A 21,828-nucleotide genomic window follows, 5' to 3' on the forward strand; every position below is an offset into this window, starting at 1 on the left:
TACTGATTTGTAGATCCATCTTCTTATAGATGAAATAATTACTATTTTTTCGTTATTCCAGAAAACAATTTTTATATTTCACACAAAGGTAATAAGACTACCACCTGCCAAAAATATTAATAGGAGTCAATATCAAAAGACTTATTTGACTGTTGTTTCTTTTAACTGAACAAACTTGACTAGCATCAAAGGTTAGGATTAAATGAGGTTTCGACCACAGAAAGCTTTTAACATATTTTAGCTATCTAATATACACAAAAATTAAATTTCCTGGGCTTCATTGCTGGCGCAGTGGTTGAGAGTCTGCCTGCCGATACAGGGGACACGGGTTTGTGCCCTGGTCCCGGAGGATCCCCCATGCTGTAGAGTGGCTAGGCCCGTGAGCCATGGCCACTGAGCCTGCGCGTCCAGAGCCTGTGCTCCACAACGGGAAAGGCCACAACAGTGAGAGGCCCGCGTACCGCAAAAAAAAAAATTAGATTTCCTGAAGATTATTATATCAGAAAAAGAGACTAGGAAGTGGGTAATTACTACTCCTTCTCATATAATTAGTGTAGCCAGCCTGCCCTAGTTTTAACATTTGCTCTTACTTTTGAATAGGGTTAACATTTTCATTTACTTAATTTCCTACCCCCTTTCAATATTTTGGATAGTTCTCCATATTTTCTTAATGCAAATTAAAACTTAAGGCTTTATCAGACACTATTATTAGGATGTGATTGATGTATCATTTAAATTTTAAAACACAAAATCAGGATTTTTAAAACTATTGAAATGTCAGCATTGGACAGACTATAGTTTTGCTCCCATTTATTTAATGTAAGAATAAACTCGGAATAAACTGCTGACAGCAAAAAAATAATGTTATTAAATGGAAAACTGAAAAGGAATGAGACTCATTAATTTCATTTAGGCATTAGAAAGAGGTTTCAGCAATATAAAGTTATTGTACATCACATCACATCAGTTTATGGCTGTAATATCTAAAATACCGAGGCCTGGTGAGATAGCTCTGTAATAGCACTTTTATCCTTAACACAAAGTGCTCAGTTATTGTTCAGACAGTGATTTCAACTTCAAACTAAGTTAGATTAGAAGCTTTTGTGTTAATGGAAGGCTGATGCAAATCTTTAAAAGTTTCTCATTTATGATACAAGATAAAATTACATCCAGGAGGTCTTTTGATTTCTTTGTTACAAGTCCTGAGGAAATTTAACTCAGGCATGTCTTTTGTGGGGGGGTGAGCGGGGGGGATTGCTTGGGTTTTTTGTTGTTTAAGCTATGGTTGGAGATGTGTGTCTTGTATGAGAGCAAATAATGTTCAGTTGTAGAACTTAAAGCGACCTTATATAATGATTTAAAATATAAATCATGTCTGTTTTCTAAATCCTAAAGCAGTTAGAGAAACTATATTTTTCCTAGTTCTAAAAGATTTAAGATTCATTTATTAAAGACTAACAGGCAAATAGAGTAATATTTTATTCAAAATTTTAGCACTTTTTGTCACTTTATCAGAGTAAATTTGGAATCATTTTAACCTTATATTTAGACAGTAATTTTGTTAGTATAGGTCTGTATACAGTAGAAATGGTATGTGTAGGTTTCCGCTAAACTGAAGGAGTTTATTTTTTAACTGTATTTTACTTTTTCTAACCAATTTTTTCCCCAAATGGGCAACTTAAATTTTTTAAAATTTTGTTAAAACCACATTATAGTGCTTTTAAAGGGTTTTGATACAATTTTTTTAACTCAAAATTGTTTAACTGTCAAGTTTTTTTAAGCCTGAAATCCATACAGATTATATATTTATGGAAATATTATTCAAAAGGAATCATAACAACTGGAATTCTTCCAAGTTTTAGCATAAAACCCTCTTTGGGTAAAACAAAATATTTACAGTACATAAAGATCCTTTATTCAGTCTGTAGATTAATAGTGATTAATTTAAATCATTAGTACTCAGTGAATAGTACAAATTGAACAAATTATTAGAATAGAATTCAAAATCAGCGAGGAGTTCATACTGAGTAGTTTTCAGTCTATCCCTCAATTCACAAGACCTCTTATTCATCAACTAATTAGATTTAACATTTTTCCATTGTGGGTGTTGAAGCCATTGGCCAAGTTAAATGAAAACAAGTCCCTTGTTGGATGCTCCCACAAAAATAAGGCCATAGGTAGATTGTAAAGATTCAGAATGCAAGATGATGTCATTTAATGGAATGGGCCGTTTATTCTGAAACGGAGCTCTTCATAATTGAAATTTAGAGCATAGCAGGCCTAGGGGTTTTCCTTCCCCTGCTAGTCCCCCAGTAGAAGCATTCTGTCAGCTGTATGCTAACGAGATGAACAATTAAACAAGGTCCTATCTGGCTGGCCTCACAGGCTCTGAGCTCAGACAAAGAACTGTTTATACACCTGTTACGTGTGTGGACAGAGCCATTTGAATGGGTAACTTCAGATTAAAGGAAGGACATGGGAGCCAGGGTGAGCAAGGGTTAAAGAAAACTATAAGAACTGTGAACATCAAATTCTCCAGAAAATATATGAGGGCCATTTGCAAGGGGAATCAAGTTACAAAGAAAAAGTTCCTGCTAACTTCATTAACATGAAAAACTCCAGACTTGAAACTTTTTGCTAGTCTGATGCCATTTTTAAAAGGCTTAATTTTGTTCAAGGTTGGTGTGAGAAAATACTTAGTTTGTAGTATTCTATAAAGACAAAGATATTCACTGACATTTTATATCGCAAAACAAATTGAGCAACCTTTCTGATTTTCCTTCAGGGAAAAGCAAAATCCTTAAGATCTATTGTTTAGATAATGATCCTTTGTCTGCCAAGCCTTTCATCAGAAAAGAGGTGATAGAACATTTTTATTAGTCGAGATTCAGAAAAATCAAAGAATTATTTATACTCATGAAATAAAAGAATAAGAATTTCACAGATGCATCATCACTTATCAATCAAATGAGTGAAATTCAGTTTGTTACTGTTCAACAGTATTATCTGACAGAGCTATAAAATGGGTTTCAGAGGTACAATATATAGTAAATAAACGTATGTTTAAAAGTTTAAATTTTAGGGCTTCCCTGGTGGTGCAGTGGTTAAGAACCTGCCTGCCAATGCAGGGGACACAGGTTCGAGCCCTGGCCCAGGAGGATCCCACATGCCACGGAACAACTAAGCCCGTGTGCCACAACTACTGAGCCTGCGCTCTAGAGCCCGCATCCACAACTACTGAGCCCACGTGCCACAGCTACTGAAGCCTACGTGCCTAGAGCCCGTGCTCCACAGCAAGAGAAGCCACGACAATAAGAAGCCTGCACACCGCAACAAAGAGTAGCTCCCGCTCACCCCAACTAGAGAAAGCCCGCACACAGCAACGAAGACCCAAAGCAGCCAATAAATAAATAAATAAATTTTATTTTTTTTTAAAAAAAAAAGTTTAAATTTTAAAAGGCTATTTATTTTTCATTTACTTGGTGTGATAGCTCAAAATACTAGATAAGAGCAAAATTGGCATATATTACCAAACATCGTGGGAAGTTTTAAGTCCACATTATAAACACAGACATAAAAATCTTAGCTTTGGGGCTTCCCTGGTGGCGCAGTGGTTGAGAATCTGCCTGTTAATGCAGGGGACACGGGTTCGAGCCCTGGTCTGGGAGGATCCCACATGCCGCGGAGCAACTAGGCCCGTGAGCCACAACTACTGAGCCTGTGCGTCTGGATCCTGTGCTCCGCAAAAAGAGAGGCCGCGATAGTGAGAGGCCTGCGCACCGCGATGAAGAGTGGCCCCCGCTTGCCACAACTAGAGAAAGCCCTCGCACAGAAACGAAGACCCAACACAGCAAAAATAAATTAATAAACTCCTACCGCCAACATCTTCTTACAAAAAAAAAAAAAAAACTCTTAGCTTTTACTTTATCCTGCAGTGATTTCCTCAGCCAGTCAAAATTATTCTAGTAATATATTATCTTTAAAATAGGCCTAGACTCCTAAGGTCCCAAAGAATTTGTAACTATTTGTTGTATTTTACCCTATCTATTTTTATAAAATGCAATTTTTGAACTGACCTTCCTCTCAGATCATTAGATCATTGAGTAGTTCATAGCTAGCAAGAAAGCACCCTATGTGTTATGAATAAACATGACCAGGATTCCCTAGAGATAGGATATCATAAACTATTTTAAAAACAATTTCCTCTCTCGGGCTTCCCTGGTGGTGCAGTGGTTGAGAGTCCACCTGCCGATGCAGGGGACACGGGTTCGTGCCCCGGTCTGGGAAGATCCCACATGCCGCAGAGCGGCTGGGCACGTGAGCCATGGCCGCTGAGCCTGCGCGTCCGGAGCCTGTGCTCCGCAACGGGAGAGGCCACAACAGTGAGAGGCCCACATACTGCAAAAAATAAAAATAAAAAAATAATAATAATTTCCTCTCTCGGGCTTCCCTGGTGGCGCAGTGGTTGAGAGTCCGCCTGCCGATGCAGAGGACATGGGTTCGTGTCCCGGTCTGGGAAGATCCCACATGCCACAGAGCGGCTGGGCCCGTGAGCCATGGCCGCTGAGCCTGCGCGTCCGGAGCCTGCGCGTCCGGAGCCTGTGCTCCGCAACGGGAGAGGCCACAACAGTGAGAGGCCCGCGTACCGCAAAAAAATAAAATAATTTCCTCTCTCGAATGTAATTTTCATAGTCCACTTCTTCACTTGGTGTTAGATTCAGTTCTTCAGATTTTTCTCAAGATTTTTTACTGGGGGCGGGTTGCGGTTCAGGGCAGAAGTAAAGGTTAAGGGTCTAAGGGAAAATTTCCAAAATGGTAATGGAATAGAAGGCTGTCTTGATTTCTGTGGTCCCTTCCCAGCTTTAAGATTTTATGATTCTAATGCATGATGAAATTGTGTGGTTTAGAAAAAGGGTATGGTCAATGCTTGATCATCCAGGGGAGTAGTGACACAGCTAATTCTCAGCAATGACTAATCCTCAGATAATTTAAAAAGTAGCTATGGAATACATTGAATGGGTTTTTCAAAACTACATTAAAGATAAGAATAAAGGTAGAGGTCAGACGTTTCTTAAAAAGTTGGGTGGAGGACCTGGTATGTTCTAATCAGATCCACTACCAATAGCCTGCATTGCCTGAAACTTTGCTTTGGTTTCTTTTGTTTGGCTCACAGGAAACCAAAGGATAAACTTGCATAGGGGTATTTATACCTCTTAGGGTAAAATCCATACAAAGTCATGAAAGATAAAAGCTATATTAATTACTCAAGAGGGATTCAAAGCATGGCATTTTACTGGGATTGAAGGATTTGTTGAAAAACAGTGGTTCTCATGTATAACTCCAGGCAATAAACCTATTTAATTAAAGGATTAATCTTCTAATTGCCACATCTGCTGTTGTTCTAATAAAAAAAAACTGGTTCATTTGTAACCAGTTTTTCTAAAAATACTGCAGTAGCTAAAAACACTTGGTAGTGCTTGCATGCCTTCTCAGTTCAAGTTAACTGTGACTTGTCTAAATCTGATTAAAACTGAGAATAAAAATGTATGGCATTTTTGTTGCCTGGCAATGTAGAACTTTTATTTTAAGTTATTTTAATTTTGTATTGCTTTTGCTGCTCTTAAAATTTTTGAGGAGAAGCAATTAGAGGAAGAAAAAACAAGACACTGTGTGTAAGAAAAGGATATGCTAAAGTATAGATAAATAATATTACTTGGAACAAAGCACTATTTTGCTAAATGCAAATTCATGGATACTTTAACATTTTTAGGTAGTATATGGAATAGGTTTTTAGATTGATTGATACACAATAGAGGCTATAATATGTAGTGCTGTATGGATTATAGAGTGCTTTTTGTCTATTAGCTCATTTGCTTCTCACAGCAACCCTCTGTGGGATATAAAATTTGAAAGCTGAAATTTTTTTAAATATTTTTATGCAGAAACAGTACTACTGTCGAGTCTTTTACAATCCAAAAACCAGAAAAGTGGCATCCAAAAAATGTTGCTAAATTTAGATGCGTGATAGCTGTTTTCTCTATTAAACCCAGTGAAAGAATTTGAACAATTACTGCACCATGAACATTTTTATTTATTTTTTTTAACTTTAGGTCGGAACTCATCGAGAAGACTCTGTCAGTCTCAATGGCAATCATTCAGTCCTGTCTAGTACGGTCACTGCTTCAAGCACAGACTTGAACCATAAAACACAAGAAAATTATAGAGGTAACTATATAATTCATTTACAGCAGTAGTGCATACAGAGGTATCATTTTGGAGTACTGTCACCTTCTTCACAGTCAGATTGACATCTGTGAATCAAAATTCATCTTAGGGGCTTCCCTGGTGGCGCAGTGGTTGGGGTCCGCCTGCCGATGCGGGGGACGCGGGTTCGTGCCCCGGTCTGGGAGGATCCCACGTGCCGCGGAGCGGCTGGGCCCGTGGGCCATGGCCCCTGAGCCTGCGCATCCGGAGCCTGTGCTCCGCGGCGGGAGAGGCCACAACAGTGAGAGGCCCACGTACAGGAAAAAAAAAAAAAAGTCATCTTAGGTGGTAGAATTCCAAATAGTAGTAGTACTACTGCATGAATATACAGGGTCAATATTTAGGGTTCCAATTGGTCCATTTAGCTGGGCCAATTACAGATATTTATTGATGTATGGAACCCTGTGCAAACCGTTGTTCAGTGTTTACTGGTCATCTTCTCACCAGCTCCTGCATCTGTCCTCTTTCTTTTTTTTTTTTTTTTTTTTCTTTTTTGGCTGCACCGTGTGGCATGTGGGATCTTAGTTCCCTGACCAGGGATTGAACCCGCACCCCCTTCAGTAGAAGTGCAGAGTCTTAACCACTGGACTGCCAGGGAAGTCCCTGTCCTGTCTCTTTCTAAATCACTTCCCCTCGTGGCTGAGTCTTCATTGTCCCTAGAGGAATTGAGAAAGACATTTCTGAGTATGTTTAGAGCTCTGAGTGATAGTAGCTGTTGTTTAGAAGATTATAATTTAATTGGGGAGACAGACAATTCTTATAAAAAGCAAATTGTTGTCAATGTTATAACAGACCTTATAAATAAGTACAAATATATAGGTGGTATTAAGACCACCAAGATAAAGTTTTCCCAGTTGTATTTAACCATGATGCCTGTTTTATTGTGTTTGTCCAGGAAAATGTTAAAGCTTATTTCGTTTAACTTGACAGCATCTTAGAAGTTTTTAAAATGCATCATGTTTCTCCTACCTTGTTTGATTGTTAAATGTGCCTGAAAATGAGCATTGGACTCACCATCAGGGTCAGGCTTGTTTTTTTTTAAATACAGGTGCTTTAAAAAGCAATTTTTTCTAAGGTTTGTGGACGTGCTTTTTCCAGCTCTGAATAGTTTACTTTTTTACATCTTCAGATTTCTATAGTAGCTCTATAACAACTAAGGATATTTACCATCAAAAAAGCTTTTTACTGTCTTAATTCTAATTCATAAATGAGTCTGGACATTTATTCTGTTTCTTTGCCTCTTTGTTAGGTGGCTTGCAAAGTCAGTCTGGAACTGTTGTTCCAACAGAAATCAAGACTGAAAACAAAGAGAAAGATGAAAACCTTCATGAACCTCCTTCATCAGATGACATGAAATCAGATGATGAATCCTCCCAAAAAGATATCAAAGTTTCATCTAGAGGCAGAACAAGGTATTTGTTAGCATCCAGGTGTTAAATTTCACTCATTTGCCATGGGTGAAGATACTTGGAAAATTGAAGTGTATCATGCATTTAAGTGTCAGCTGTGTTCTAGATACTGTGTTGGGACTTTTATGTGTTGTCTCATTTAATCCTCATAGCATCCATAAAAGGGAGGTGTATGAAGCTGACTCTAAGTTTATGTTTTCCATGTTTCCCACAATATTTTAGGGTCTACATATAAAAAAGAATTACTTTTCTCCCATCAATGCTTATAGTCTGTAAGACAGCTAGAGAACAAAATAGCTAAAACAAGTTAAATTGTACAAGTGTAGGTATTTAGATATAACCCATCAGTAATTATTCAAATACATTATTTTAAGGCTAAGTATATGGTAAGACTCTTGTATGATTTAAACCAGGGGCTGGCAAGCTATGGCCCATGGGCCATATCTAGTTCATTGCCTGTTTTTATAAATAAAGTTTTTTTGGAACACCACTACACCCCATTCATCTACATATTGTCTGTGGCTGCTCTCACAGTGCAGTGGCAGATTTGTGTAGTTGCAACATAGGTTGGATGACCCACAAAGCCGAAAATATTTACTTTCTGGCTCTTTATAGAAGATATTTGCAACTTACGTTTTAAACAATACTTTGAAAAGAGTATGGAAAAGGAAGTACTCCACATGCGTTGATGTTGTCGGGGAAGGTTTTCTAGAAACTGGACTTGACTTTGCTTTGAAATATGGATATTGACACATAATACATTAGTTTCAAATTATTTCCAGATTCTTCCATCAGATTTTTCTTCTAGTTCTACATTAAAAGTAGGTAATTTGATATATTCGTGGTACATCCTATTTCTTGGTATATATCCATTTATCAGTAGTATGTATATATCACGTATAGATATTTATATTTAAAACATTGTTCTTTGTATTAAATTATGGTACAAAGGAAATTACAAACTAAAAGAACCAGGATAGTCCTTTCTGTCAGTCTCATACTTAAAAGTTGTCCTTTTGCATTTGACATTCTCACTATTTTCAGTAGTTGACATTTCTCTTGAGGAAAATTAAATCTTAAGGTCCTAATACTATCATTTTAATATGCATTGTACTCAGTTGTGCAAGGGCATGAAGAAATAAAAATTGAGTCAGGGAATCCAGAGTCCACTCCTTTGAGGAATCTTAATTCTTTCTTAGTTTCATTATTCAAATAGAACTTTAAGGGAAATAATTTGCATCTCTCCTCATCATTCATCCTTTCATTATATAGGTCAGCAAACTTCGTGTGTAAAGGGCCAGATAGTAAATATTTTAGTCTTTGTGGGTCATACAGTCTCTGTTGCAACTGTTGAACATTGCCACTGCATCATGAAAGCAGCCAAAGACAGTACATAAACAGGTGGGTGTGGCTCTTCCAATAAAATTTTATTTACAAAAACCAGGTAGCTGGCTTATGGGCCAGTTTGCTGAGCACTGTTATAGGTCATCAGAAATTGAGAAGACAGTATAATGGGTTAATAATAACAATACTTAGTAGTTAATAATAGTAAATTTAAAACACAGCCTTTGGACAAAATAAGGCTAACCTTGGTTTGAATCATGGCTTCATCACATTTTGCCAAGTAACCTTGGCAAGTTATTAAACTCTCTGAGGTTTGGTTCTGCCTTAACAGGAGACTTTCTGTTTAGGATTCTTGTGGGAATAAACTGAAAATTATGCATATAAAGCCCTTTTCACACTGTCTCACATGCAGTAAACATCAGTAAAGGTACTGTGGTAACTTATGATGATAATAATTTTAGATATGTGCTCTTGATTTCTTCCATGAAGCACTAACCTGGATTCTTGTCACTACCCTGCCACTCATTAGCCTTGTAATCCTAGGGAGGTTACTGATCTTACAGTGGTTCTCAACCCTGCTGCACAGACTCCTGAAACATTTTAGAAATACAGGTGCCTGGCCCCTGAACCCGAGCTCCCTGTATCAGCATCTCTGGCAGTGGGACCTTTGAAAGCTATATTTTATAAGTGCTCTTGAAGATTCTAGTGAGTGGCCACCTTTGGAAACCTTTGGGCTAGATGATCTGTAAAGGTTTCTTTGAAGTCAAAGAGCTAGTGATTCTCTATTATCAAAAGAATACTTTTATGAAATTCTTGACAATTGGCTAGTAAAAATCTGTTGTCCACTTGTGGTTTTTTTAAGATTTATTATTTATTTATTTTATTTATTTTGGGGTGCATCCTGTCTTAGTTGCGGCATGCGGGATCTTTTGTTGCAGCACACGGGCATCTCTCTACTCGTGGTGTGCGGGTTTTCTCTCTCTAGTTGTGGTCAGAGCAGGCTTCAGAGCGTGTGGGCTCTGTAGTTGTGGCGTGTGGGCTTAGTTGCCCTGTGGCATGTGGGAATCTTAGTTCCCTCACCAGGGATCGAACCCACATCCCTTGCACTGAAAGGCGGATTCTTTACCACTGGACAGGGAAGTCCCTCTACTTGTTTTTTTTTTTTTCTTTGTTTGTTTGTTTTGCGGTACGCGGGCCTCTCACTGTTGTGGGCTCTCCCGGTGCGGAGCACAGCCTCCGGAAGCGCAGGCTCAGCGGCCATGGCTCACGGGCCTAGCCACTCCGCAACATGTGGGATCTTCCCGGACCGGGGCACGAACCCGTGTCCCCTGCATCGGCAGGCGGACTCTCAACCACTGCACCACCAGGGAAGCCCGCTCTACTTGTTCTTTATTAGAGTACTCAAGGTATTAGAGGTGAAGCACCAATTCTTTGTGCACATTTTTTTCCAGGTTCTAAGAGGCCCTGCTCAGTAATTTATTTCTGAAATATAAATAGAATTTTCTAGAAGTTATTCCAAAGCATTTTTCTCAGATATTCTTTTCTGATTAGTCTGTTTTCATTACAGAAATTTGAAAATTACAGAAAAGCACACACAAAAATCACAAGAAACTCCGCTACCCAGAATTAACTACAGTTTACTTTTCAAGGAATATCTTTTTCCATAAATACAGTTTAAATTGGAGATAAACTGGATAAAAGTTTTATAATTTCAACTTTTTTAGTTTAACAGTGTGTTTTAAACCTTTTCATCTATCTGTGTTTTCTCCAACATGTTTTTTTCTTGTTGTTTCTGTTTTTAGGCAGCTTTATTGAGGTTTAATTCAAATATAATAAAATACACCAATTTTAAGTGTACAGTTTTGGTCCTTTGACATATGTATACAGTTATATACATTAATAATGTAGAATATTTCTGCCACCCTAAAAAGTTTCCTCATGCCAATTTATAACCAGTCCTCTTCTCCCATCTTCTGGCAAACGTTGATCTGCTTTCTGTTACCATACTTTTGTCTTTTCTAGAAGTTCCTGTAAATGGGATCATACAATATGTAGTCTTTTGTGTTTGGCATCTTTTACCTAGCATAATCTACAGCTTGATTTTTAGAGGGTACATAGTAGACCATTATCTGGATGTACTGTGATTTATTTAACCCATCTCCTAATATTGGACTCCCATTTGTTCTGAAGTAAATAATTCTGTGATCAACTTCTTTACCTAAATTTCTATGAACATCTCTAATTATATCCTTTGGATGAATTTCTAAAGTTGGAATTGCTGATCAAGAGATGATGAACATTTTAAGGCTTTGGATTCATTTTGCCAATTTGTCCTTCAAAAAAGTTGTTCCAGTTCACCCGTGTTTTAAAATCACCACTGATGATGATATTTCTTCCAGAACAAAAAGTATAGTCATTTTCTGAGATACTTCTCTCATTCCACATCTTAAGCTTTTCTTCCTCCTCCTCACCAGGGGACTGCCAGAATATATTTAAGAACATAAGCAAACTGTAATACATTACTATAATAGTACAGTGTTTCTCAAACCTTAATGTGCATATGAATCTTGTTAAAATGCAGCTTCTGATTCAGTAGGTTTGTAGCAGAACCTGAGATTCTGTGTCTAACGGTAATGTAACACTGTTTTTACAGTAATGTAAAAAGTAAAGTTTTTAAGCAGTAATGCTGATGCTGCTGATCACATCTAGAAGAGCAGGGTGCTACAATATGTGGTCATTCAAATTATGTTTATGAAGAGTTTCACTAGTAGTGTGGAGAAGTCTTTATGCTGTAATGTGCAATGAAAATGCATTTAGAAATGTACGTGGGGGACTTCCCTGGTGGCGCAGTGGTTAAGAATCTGCCTGCCAATGCAGAGGACATGGGTTCAAGCCCTGGTCCGGGAAGATCCCACATGCAGCAGAGCAGCTAAGCCCGTGTGCCACAACTACTGAGCCTGCACTCTAGAGCCCACGAGCCACAACTACTGAGCCCGTGTGCCACAACTACTGAAGCCCACACACCTAGAGCCCATGCTCCACAACAAGAGAAGCCACGACAATGAGAAGCCTGCACACCGCAACGAAGAGTAGCCCCCACTTGCCGCAACTAGAGAAAGCCCGCGCGCAGCAATGAAGACCCAACACAGCCAAAAATAAATAAATAAATTTATTTTTTTTAAATGTATGTGGTATAATTTCAACTATATATATTTGCATTGAGGAAGGACTGGAAAGAAATATACAATAATGTTAAGTGTAGCTATTACTACCATTTGGTAAAATTTATAGGTCATTTTTATTTTTATAATTTTTAATTTTGTACAATAAGCATATCTTACTTTACAGCGAACCTAATAGACATTGTTGTTACTTTGCCTTCCAGCAGTACTAATGAAGATGAGGATTTGAACCCAGAACAGAAGATAGAAAGGGAGAAGGAAAGGCGGATGGCCAACAATGCCAGAGAACGCTTGCGTGTGCGCGATATTAATGAGGCATTCAAAGAGCTTGGTCGAATGTGTCAGCTTCATTTAAAGAGTGAAAAACCCCAGACAAAACTCCTCATTCTTCATCAGGCCGTGGCAGTCATCCTTAGTCTAGAACAGCAAGTCAGAGGTAAGTAGGTTCAGCAGAGATATGTAACTGTTCTGCTTCCAGTGAGTAGACATTTCTGTGTCCACTTGCTTTTCTGCTTGGTCAGGTTGTTTGTAGGTGCTCCTAGTACTTCTGCTACCACATCATCCGTATCAGGTTTTTCTCTATTATTCTCTCGCCTCTGTCTCATTATATAGGTCAATATCTGTAGGCTCAGTGCTTCCCAGAAACCAGTAGAGAGTAACCCTATGAAACAATGCAGTGAACAGCCAGCCTCCTGCTCAGCATTAGTGCTTTGTGCCTCTCGTTGACTCTGGTCTCCCACGCTCTTGTATTTACGTGCCTACACCTGTCCTCCAACCTGCTCCTTCCTGTCTTCCCTACTTCTCCGTAGTCAGTTTCTTGCCTGCTTTACCCGGGGCATCTGTGAGGCCCTGATGGTTAATAGAATGCCTGGTCATGGCCCCTCCTGGCTTTGCCCCCTATGAATGTTGTTTATACCCATGTCAATAAGGTGTCAGAGTTTCTTTGTTGATTCCTGATAAGGAATGCCATGAGGTTCTTGGGTTAATATGCACTGGCATGCCTGTGTGTCCCTAAGGACAAAAGTGTGGTTCATACAGACTTATCTACTGCTGACTGAGACAGCTCTCCCAACTGTTTTATTTTGATGGAATCTTTTTTTTTTTTTTTTTTTTTGGCCACACAGTGCAGGTTGTGAGATCTCAGTTCCCCAGCCAGCGATTGAACCTGGGCCATGGCAGTGAAAGCCTGGAACCCTAACCATTAGGCCACCAGGGAACTCCCTTGATGGAACCTTGAAGAAGCTTTGAAACTTCATTTTTTGAACAAAGTGTTTATTGTACACCTCCTCTGTCCCAGTCAGCTATGTTCTAGACCCTGGGTTATCAATTAATACAGGCTTCTAGCCTTTGAGAGGTTCTATCATCAAGCTTGCTTTTTTGAATATACTTATATATCTTCTTATTCAAAGTTACGAATGCCTCATCCTAAGCCTTTTTGCAAAGAATTTATAGATGTGGCCTTTGATTCCAGACCCCATCTCTAACCTCCCTTCATTGAGAGCAACTTTGTCTTCCTTATTTATTGGGTATTTATATAATATTTTATTTAAAGAAAGTTGGAAAAGAAAAAAAGAGTATGTATGGACATATGCTTGACAACTGCGACAAGGACCCTTAACACTGATCATAGAAGGAATACTGTTTCTAAGGAAACCAGAGTTAGAGAACTTGAACACATTTTCAGAAAAACATAACACTAGTAATTAATTCATCTATTCATTTCCCTCCAGTGTTTTTAATGAATAAAAATGATGAATAGATAAAACACTTACCACTAAAACCAGATACTGCTCCTGCTGTCTTAAAGCCCTTGAAGTACCTGTAAAGCGTAAATGTTAATGAAACCTGATCAAGAAGTTACAGACTTGGGACTTCCCTGGCAGTCTAGTGGTTAAGACTCGGCGCTTCCACTGCCGATGGCACAGGTTCGATCCCTGATCAGGGAACTAAGATCCTGCATGCCATGTGGCATGGCCAAAAAAAAATTTTTAATAATAATAAAATATATTTTTTAAAAAAGTTATAGACTCCCTTGTGATATTCATAAAGACAGTCTGATAGTTGCCATTCATCTGTGGCAGGAGCATTTGTCCCTTGAGCTTTCACTATCTCCTGTCACTTTACGAAATGTTTTTGTTCAATTATGTCTGACATTCAGTGGCCAAGTATATTCATCCTGCTCCTCAGCAGCCCAATATATTTTCTACCCTGACGCTACCAAGCCTTTTGTTGTCAAGACTGTTGCCTCCATCAGCACTGTGAAAGTTTTACTGTCGGGACAACAGTGGTGCCAGAACTTACTCTTGTACAGCACCTTTCCTTCCCACAGTTCATTAGAGCTAGAATAAAGTCATTTGTGTTCTTAAAAATCTTTTTTTTTAAATCAGAGGTCCTACTCTCAGATCCAAGCCATCAAAAATGAGAAATACCTCTGTTTGAAAAAAAGTTATAAACTCCATCATGCCTGGGTGGATCTTATTCATTCATTTGTAAGATTTCATTTTGTCATGATTCCATGCAAGCACCTAGAATAGAAAAGCTGAGTCTGAAAGAGGATCTAACATCTAGGCTTATCCAGCTGCCTACTAACTTTCTGATCATTGTTATGGGTACTGACTTTTTCACACTATTCTGGAAAGCTCTATATAAGGAGCCATTGACTGATCAGAATGAACAAAACTTAAATACACTGAACTGTAACTTCATTAGGGACTGCTTTAATATTCATAAAAGCCTGCCTTCTTCGCACCCTCAAACTCTGGGCTTCAAAGCCCAGAGCCTTTATTTTACAGCTTAATGTAAAAGCCGTGGGGTCCATGTAAGACTCCTTGAAAGGCTGGCTATCTAACAGAGTTTCGAACCCTTCGTGTAGCCCATAATACTTGTGCCTTGTCTATAGCAGCACCTTCAGAGTTTGGTATAACCGCTCTCCTTCCCTGCACTTGATCTCCAGTAGTTTTGAGTTATTTTGGTAACCTGTCCACCTTTGAAAGCCTCTTCATCCCTGCAGGGGCCCTACGCAGCAGCCCCTGGGCCCAACAATTTCTATAAAGACATACATTTTGTTTACATGACCTACTTTGGACATCCTCTGGGCTCTCTGGCCACCCCCTTTGGTTTGGGGTAGTGTTCCAAGACCATGTCTAGCTGTCCACAACCTGTCATCCCTAGACAAGTGGATATACCAGGAGGGCAACCAGACCTGGGTCTAGCAGTGAGTCCTTGAGAAAAGCAAGAAGTGGCTTCCCTTCCAAGCCTCAGATTTTGCCAGAGCATTTTTGTGCCTTGGTGCTCCACATATCAAATCCCATATGGCCTCTGTCATTGCCAATTTAAGCCTTTCTATTATCGTAACTGTAATTTTACCATTACAGTTTTACTAATCCTCAGCAGATTTCACATATTATCTTCAAGTTTGTCCTCTCAGCTTTACTAAAGATTAAGTTAGTGATCAAACACTTCCTCCTCAAACTCTTTTCACAGGTCAGTTCGATAAACTCATTTGTCTTCTGGTGATAATTTAGGGACAATAGAACTATTAGGATTTTAGTTTACTGGTCTCTTAGTTAGTTCAAAGATAAATAAGCTAGGACAGCGGTTCTCAAATCTGACTGGTCTCAGAATCACCTGAGGCTTTTCCTTTTCCCAAACAAATTTCCAGACCCTACCCTCAGTACATTTAATTCAGTTGCAATGAGATGGTCAAACATAGTCTTAGCATATTCATTGATAATACACCACTCCTTCCTAAATCTCCACTGAAATGAATAAAAATGGCATTAACCCACAAGGATAGAGGGGAGAGAAGACAGTAACAAACAAGAGAGCAAAAGTAGATAGAGAAGTGGTAACTGACTTACTTAGACAGCAGAAATTAAATGGAACAGAGAGGAATACCAGCAAGAAGCAGAACATTTGCCTTACAGGGCCCCTATCCCCTGAAAGCCTCTGGACTTTGGAGGTACTAACTATTGGAAAAAGCAGAAGTCAGGCATCAGACCTGAAAACAGAAAGATTCATTGGAGGTTTGCTATGGAAAGTTGGATCCCTAAGTCTCCTCTGTACTTCATATTGCTTCTGCCCTCTTTTCCCTTCGACCATAGAAGCCAGGAGGATTATTTTTAGCAAAAAGTGAAATCTGAAAGGCTGCAAATCTGAAACACCAAGAGGAGCAGAGAATGAGTGAAGTATGAAGCTGAACAGTGAGACCTGCAGCCCTGTGTCCTGCTTTGTTTTCCTAATGCTGGCAACAAAGTATATTAATTCTATCCTCAAGGAAATGGGATAATTCTTTTCTAAAGAAATTAAAATACTCTAGAGAAAAGACCTCCAGATTTAGGAATTCCTGAGTAATAATTTCTCACTTTTGGATTACCATAGAGTAATAAAGCCCACCAGTTGATGTCTTCTAATATTAAAGGACAGCCAAAGATTTAAGAAAAACCACCATGAAAAAGAGAAATTGAGATCAAACCAAACAAAAAAGAAAGAAGAAAACAGAGACATGCAAAAAGCATTGGGAAACTTTTTTTTTAAATAAAATTAATGCCTTCTAATAAGAGAAAATGTATGCATAAAAGAGAAAGAAGCCATGAAAAAGAAATTCAGATGATATGATAGAAAAAATATAGTAGAGGTTAGCTGATAAAACTGAGAAAAGTCTCCTAGAAAGAGATGAAAAATAGGAGAGAAGAACTAAAATTAGGGGGGATCAATCTAGAAGTCCAACATCTGACCAATAGGTTTAGTAGAGTAAGAGCAGAAGAGAGCAAAGGGGATTATCATGGCAATAATACAGGAAATTTACCAGTGCTAAAGAGTACATGTCTCAAGATTGGTAAACTCTAATCTTGTGTTAAGAATAATGATTTTAGGACTTCCCTGGTGGTGCAGTGGTTAAGAATCCGCCTGCCAATGCAGGGGACACAGGTTCGAGCCCTGGTCCAGGAAGATCCCACATGCCGCGGAGCAACTAAGCCCGTGTGCCACAACTACTGAGCCTGCACTCTAGAGCCCACAAGCCACAACTACTGAGCCCACATGCCACAACTACTGAAGCCCGCATGCCTAGAGCCTTGTGCTCCACAACAAGAGAAGCCACTGCAATGAGAAGCCAGCACACCGCAACAAAGAGTAGCCCCCGCTCAACGCAACTAGAGAAAGCCCGCGCACAGCAATGAAGACCCAATGCAGCCAAAAAATTAATTAATTAATTTTTTTTAAAGAATAATGATTTTAATAATTACTTCAAGTTGAAGTGTATCATCATGAAATTTCAGAGCATCCAAGTTAAAAGGAATATCCTAAAGCTTTTAGAGACAAAATTTAAATAGCTCAGAGACAAAGGAACAACATTCAAAATGTCATCAGAGTTCTGAAGAAGTAGTGCTGGATTCCAGGAGACAGTGGAACAATACCTTCAAAATTCTGGGGAAAAATCACTTTCAACCTAGTATTCTATATCTAGCCAGACTATTAATTAAAATGTAAAGATAGGATAAAGATAGTTCAGATATGCAAAGACTTTAAAATTCTACCTCCTATGTACACTTTCTGAGGAAGCATCTGGAACATATGCTTAGGCCAAATGAGGACATAATCAACAAAGACAAAGGCATAGGATTTGGGAAAGAAAGGATCTAACGCATGGGAACAGCAAAAGAAAATCCCATAACGAGAACTACTAGGCCTAGAAAAGAACCAGTTTGCATTGAAAATAGAAGACTGTTAGCTGTGGAAGAAAGGTTTACAGGGAAGGAAGGTAGAATTAATAGATAATATGATGATGTGTTTGAGATTTTAGGAAGAAATATTGAGAGGCATTTGTTAGATCTATTAGAGCATTTCGGGGGGCGGGGGAATTGTCATTACTAACAAATGAAAAGCAAAGCAACTATTAACTACAGGAAAAACAGTCCTATGAACAAGGAAACAATCAATACAAAATTCTTGACTTGCAAGTATGTCCACATAGATATAATAACAAATATTTACCTAATCATAATATCGAAGAAGTGACTGTTGCATTAGCCAAATATTGTGCTATAAACATGTTAAGAAGATGATATTATAGAGAGGCAAGTCCTCAGCCACATACCAGAGGGTAATAGACCCTTAATAGAAATGTAAGAAAGACAGTTGCTTCTTATGCTCCACACATAATGTCTGACTTCTTCTTACCTCTGTATCAGGCCTTCCTGGCTACTTAACGTTTGCCATGGCCTGCTCACACAGACCAAGAAGTATGAAGCAACAGCACTAGCTTTTGCTTTTTTGGATCAAAGCTCACTTACTTCACATTTCGTAGAGCTTACTGTAGTATTCTCTTGGTTCTTCCAGCCCTGAGTGTTGTCTGACTCATTGCAGGAGTCTACAAAATCCTGCCTAACTTGAGTTTTTGGTTCTGGTCCTTTCCAGCTATTCTGATCGTGCCTCCTAGAGCCTTAGTAAGATAAGAGCAATGTTCCATTGTAAGAGAAATGTGAGAATGTTTCAATTAGAAAACGTTGAAATCTTTCTTCTCTTTGGATTTCACATGTTAATTTGTGCCCTCTTTTCAGTCTCTCTGGTCATTGTTTGAGACTATTGCCTACACAGTAAAGGAGATATGACACCTAATGAAAGACAGACTTCTCTTATTTGTCAGAGGTACACAATTCCTTGTTAAGAAAGCAGCTCCTGGGACTTCCCTGGTGGTCCAGTGGTTAAGACTCCGCACTTCCAGCGCAGGGGGCGCAGGTTTGACCCCTGGTTGGAGAACTAAGATCCCACATGCCACACGTGGTGTAGCCAAAAAAAAATAAAAAATAAAAACAGCTCCTAATATTTTTACATAATGATGGACATGCCGATTTCTACTACTAGTTATCCTGATAAATTAAGTAAGAGTGTACCTTCCTTTCTTCATTGCCTCCTCAGAGTTGTATAGGCTTCATGTCTTTTCCTAAATGCAGGGACTTTGATGACGAATGTTGTCATCATGTATGAGTAAAAATAGAGTCAGTAAATTTACCATAATAAAGTCTTTTGTCTACTTTTTTTAAACTCAGAAGTGAACTATAAATGTGTTTTGAAATATGCACATTCAAATATGTTTTTACTTTCCCTGAAAAAGAAAATACATTAAAAAAAATGCTCTACTATGTTGCATTCAGCTTGGGCCATCATTTCAAGAAAATCTAACATGTAAAAAAAATTACAACTTATACAAAATATTGTTTTCATTACAGGCTAAGTTTAAGTGGTCTTTTTATATTATATTCATTAACACATTTTTAATCAGTTTATAAAAATAAGTGTAACAACTTTTAACTGATACTGTATGTTATAAACTGAAACAAAAAACTATACCAGGAGCTGTCATGGGTTAGATATCTTGTACTTAAAACTCATTTAAAGAAGTTATAACAGGAACTGTAGTTCCTAAGTAGATTTTCATTCAGTGGGTTTTAAGTTCAGTGGATTTTCTTTATCTTTATTTCATATGGTAATATCCCACACTTTAAGCTCCTTTGAAAATGCCCACATCAGAAGTTCCATTCAGTCGTCTCTGCTGTCTCATATACAAAGCAGTAAAGGTTTTTATAACCCTCTCAATCACACCCCCAACTGTAGAAAGAACATCTCAATCATCTCGTCCTGCATGTAAATCAAAGGAGAAAAGCAGGATATACTCAGGCTACCTCTCTTCCTGGAGGGGTTGGCACATTTCCTATAGAGGAATGGCTGAGGGTGTCTCTTAGTTTATCATTTTCTGAACTGGTAGAATTCTAGATAAAGCACAGATGTACCTCTCCAGCACATAGAGAATGTCAGCATTCATAACAGTTCAATGTGTCATATCTTCACAGGACACTGAGGAGATTCGGTAGACTAATAACAGCATTTGCCACAGTGTTTGGATGAAGCAGTAAAAGAACTGCTTTAAGATATTGACGTAGATCAAGTTAAACCCTGGAAAACTAAATCATAAGAAGAAAACACAAAATGGTCAGAAAGAAGTATAAGTTTTAAGGCTCAGTTAATGCTGAGGTTTTATGTAAGCATATCATTGTTGCCTCTGAGGTTATTCATTATGGGAATGGAATTACACAGAGATTGGTAATCCCCACAGAAAGAAAAAATAACAGCCATTTGTTCAGTTTAAGACCCAAGAGTCCATGATTCATAACTTCTGTCTCTAATGATGAAATTATTTTTTCCCTATTTCAGAGAGGAACCTTAACCCCAAAGCAGCCTGCCTTAAGAGAAGGGAAGAAGAAAAAGTTTCTGCCGTATCGGCAGAGCCACCAACCACACTGCCAGGAACCCATCCTGGGCTTAGTGAAACTACCAACCCTATGGGTCATATGTAAACATCAGCCAGGTAAGTATAAGTATGAAAAGAAAGTACAGGGAAGTCCCCTGATTCATCTTAAACTGAGTTAGAACCTTTGAACAGAATTCTCTGGTAGCACAGGTCATGGTAAAGGTCACGTGTAATTTGGAATCCAACAGCTTACCTTTCTGTTACATAGTTAGAGAGCCCATGTCATTTTATACCAAATTACTGTTCTCTTCAAAATGTGATACTGTCCTTTGATTCATAAAGAACTTTGGGCTCTCATGTTCTGGATCATCGTGTATACTCCCTCACATGAATATTATTCTGATCCAAGAAGAAAACAGTGCAATGACTCATCTATCAAAACATACTTTTGCTACCACTCATGGTCCTCATTCCTCTACTCAGAAGTAGTTGATGGCATCATCAACCAGTATTCTGTTAACCATCTACCTCTTCTCTACCATGAAATCTTCATGCACAAAACAGTTATTGCTTGCTTCCATTGGATCATTAATGGAAGTCTGTAATACACATGTTCCTTCCCCTGTAAGAATATTAGTTACACCTTGTGGAACCTATTAAAGAATGTAGAGGTATTGTATATGATAGAATCAGAACATCCTTCTCTTGGGAATTTTACTTGTTGAAAGACTGTTCTTTTTATCTTCCTCTTCATGAACTAAACAGTTTGCTTCTTTGTGATTTTTTTTTTAAAACAAAGTGACAACAGTAGTAGGAGGTTGTTGCCCAAGTAATTAGAAAACGTGAACCATCTTTTTCTTAACTATATACTTTCATATTATCTATGAGTTGTAAAGTTAATATTTGGGTGACAGAAATTAATACAGACCATAATTAAATATTTGAGTCAGTAACAAAATATAGCTCGCAGCATGGATTAGGAGTAGAACTGGTAACTTCATTTTTATAATCTGCCTTCAGCAGTGTATAGTTCTTTTCCTAGTTTCATCAGCAGAGTAAAAGCAGTAGTAAAAGTAAATGGATGGGAGGTTTGGAGCAGGAAAAAAATACTGAGTGCAATTTCATTTCGTCAGCTTTGTGGCTATCACATTTTGAGCTGAAAGTTTGGAATTTGATAGAATATTTTGTAAACTACAAAGATTAGTCAATAACTCACCTTTTCCTGAAGAAATTGATTTCCTACCACCTCTTCATATATCCTTCTTAGGATCAAACTAGACCAAAACGGAAGATTTCATTTGGGGACAGAGGAGGAAGTATTGATGTAATTATTTAGGTGTCAGTTATAATTCTAACATTAGCACACTGGAAAAAACCCTGT

The 21,828-nt window shown here is 38.3% G+C and overlaps 1 protein-coding gene across 13 annotated transcripts in view; it reads left to right on the plus strand.

Annotated features, from left to right (window-relative positions):
- The window catches only part of TCF12 (transcription factor 12), a 380,845-nt gene that overhangs the window by 355,009 nt on the left and 4,008 nt on the right, over positions 1-21,828 (plus strand). For 8 of the 13 annotated variants that reach the window (XM_067747922.1, XM_067747941.1, XM_067747950.1 and 5 more), the window contains 4 exons: positions 6,111-6,225; positions 7,514-7,676; positions 12,403-12,635; positions 20,411-20,564. In XM_067747922.1, the coding sequence (XP_067604023.1) occupies positions 6,111-6,225; positions 7,514-7,676; positions 12,403-12,635; positions 20,411-20,553 (654 nt within the window). In that variant the 3' untranslated portion in view covers positions 20,554-20,564. The remainder of the gene's footprint in view (positions 1-6,110; positions 6,226-7,513; positions 7,677-12,402; positions 12,636-20,410; positions 20,565-21,828) is intronic. The other 5 variants (XM_067747931.1, XM_067747970.1, XM_067747960.1 and 2 more) reach the window with 1 other exon arrangement.

This window comes from Pseudorca crassidens, chromosome 1, assembly GCF_039906515.1.
Source record: "Pseudorca crassidens isolate mPseCra1 chromosome 1, mPseCra1.hap1, whole genome shotgun sequence".
NCBI classification, from domain to species: Eukaryota; Metazoa; Chordata; class Mammalia; order Artiodactyla; family Delphinidae; genus Pseudorca; species Pseudorca crassidens.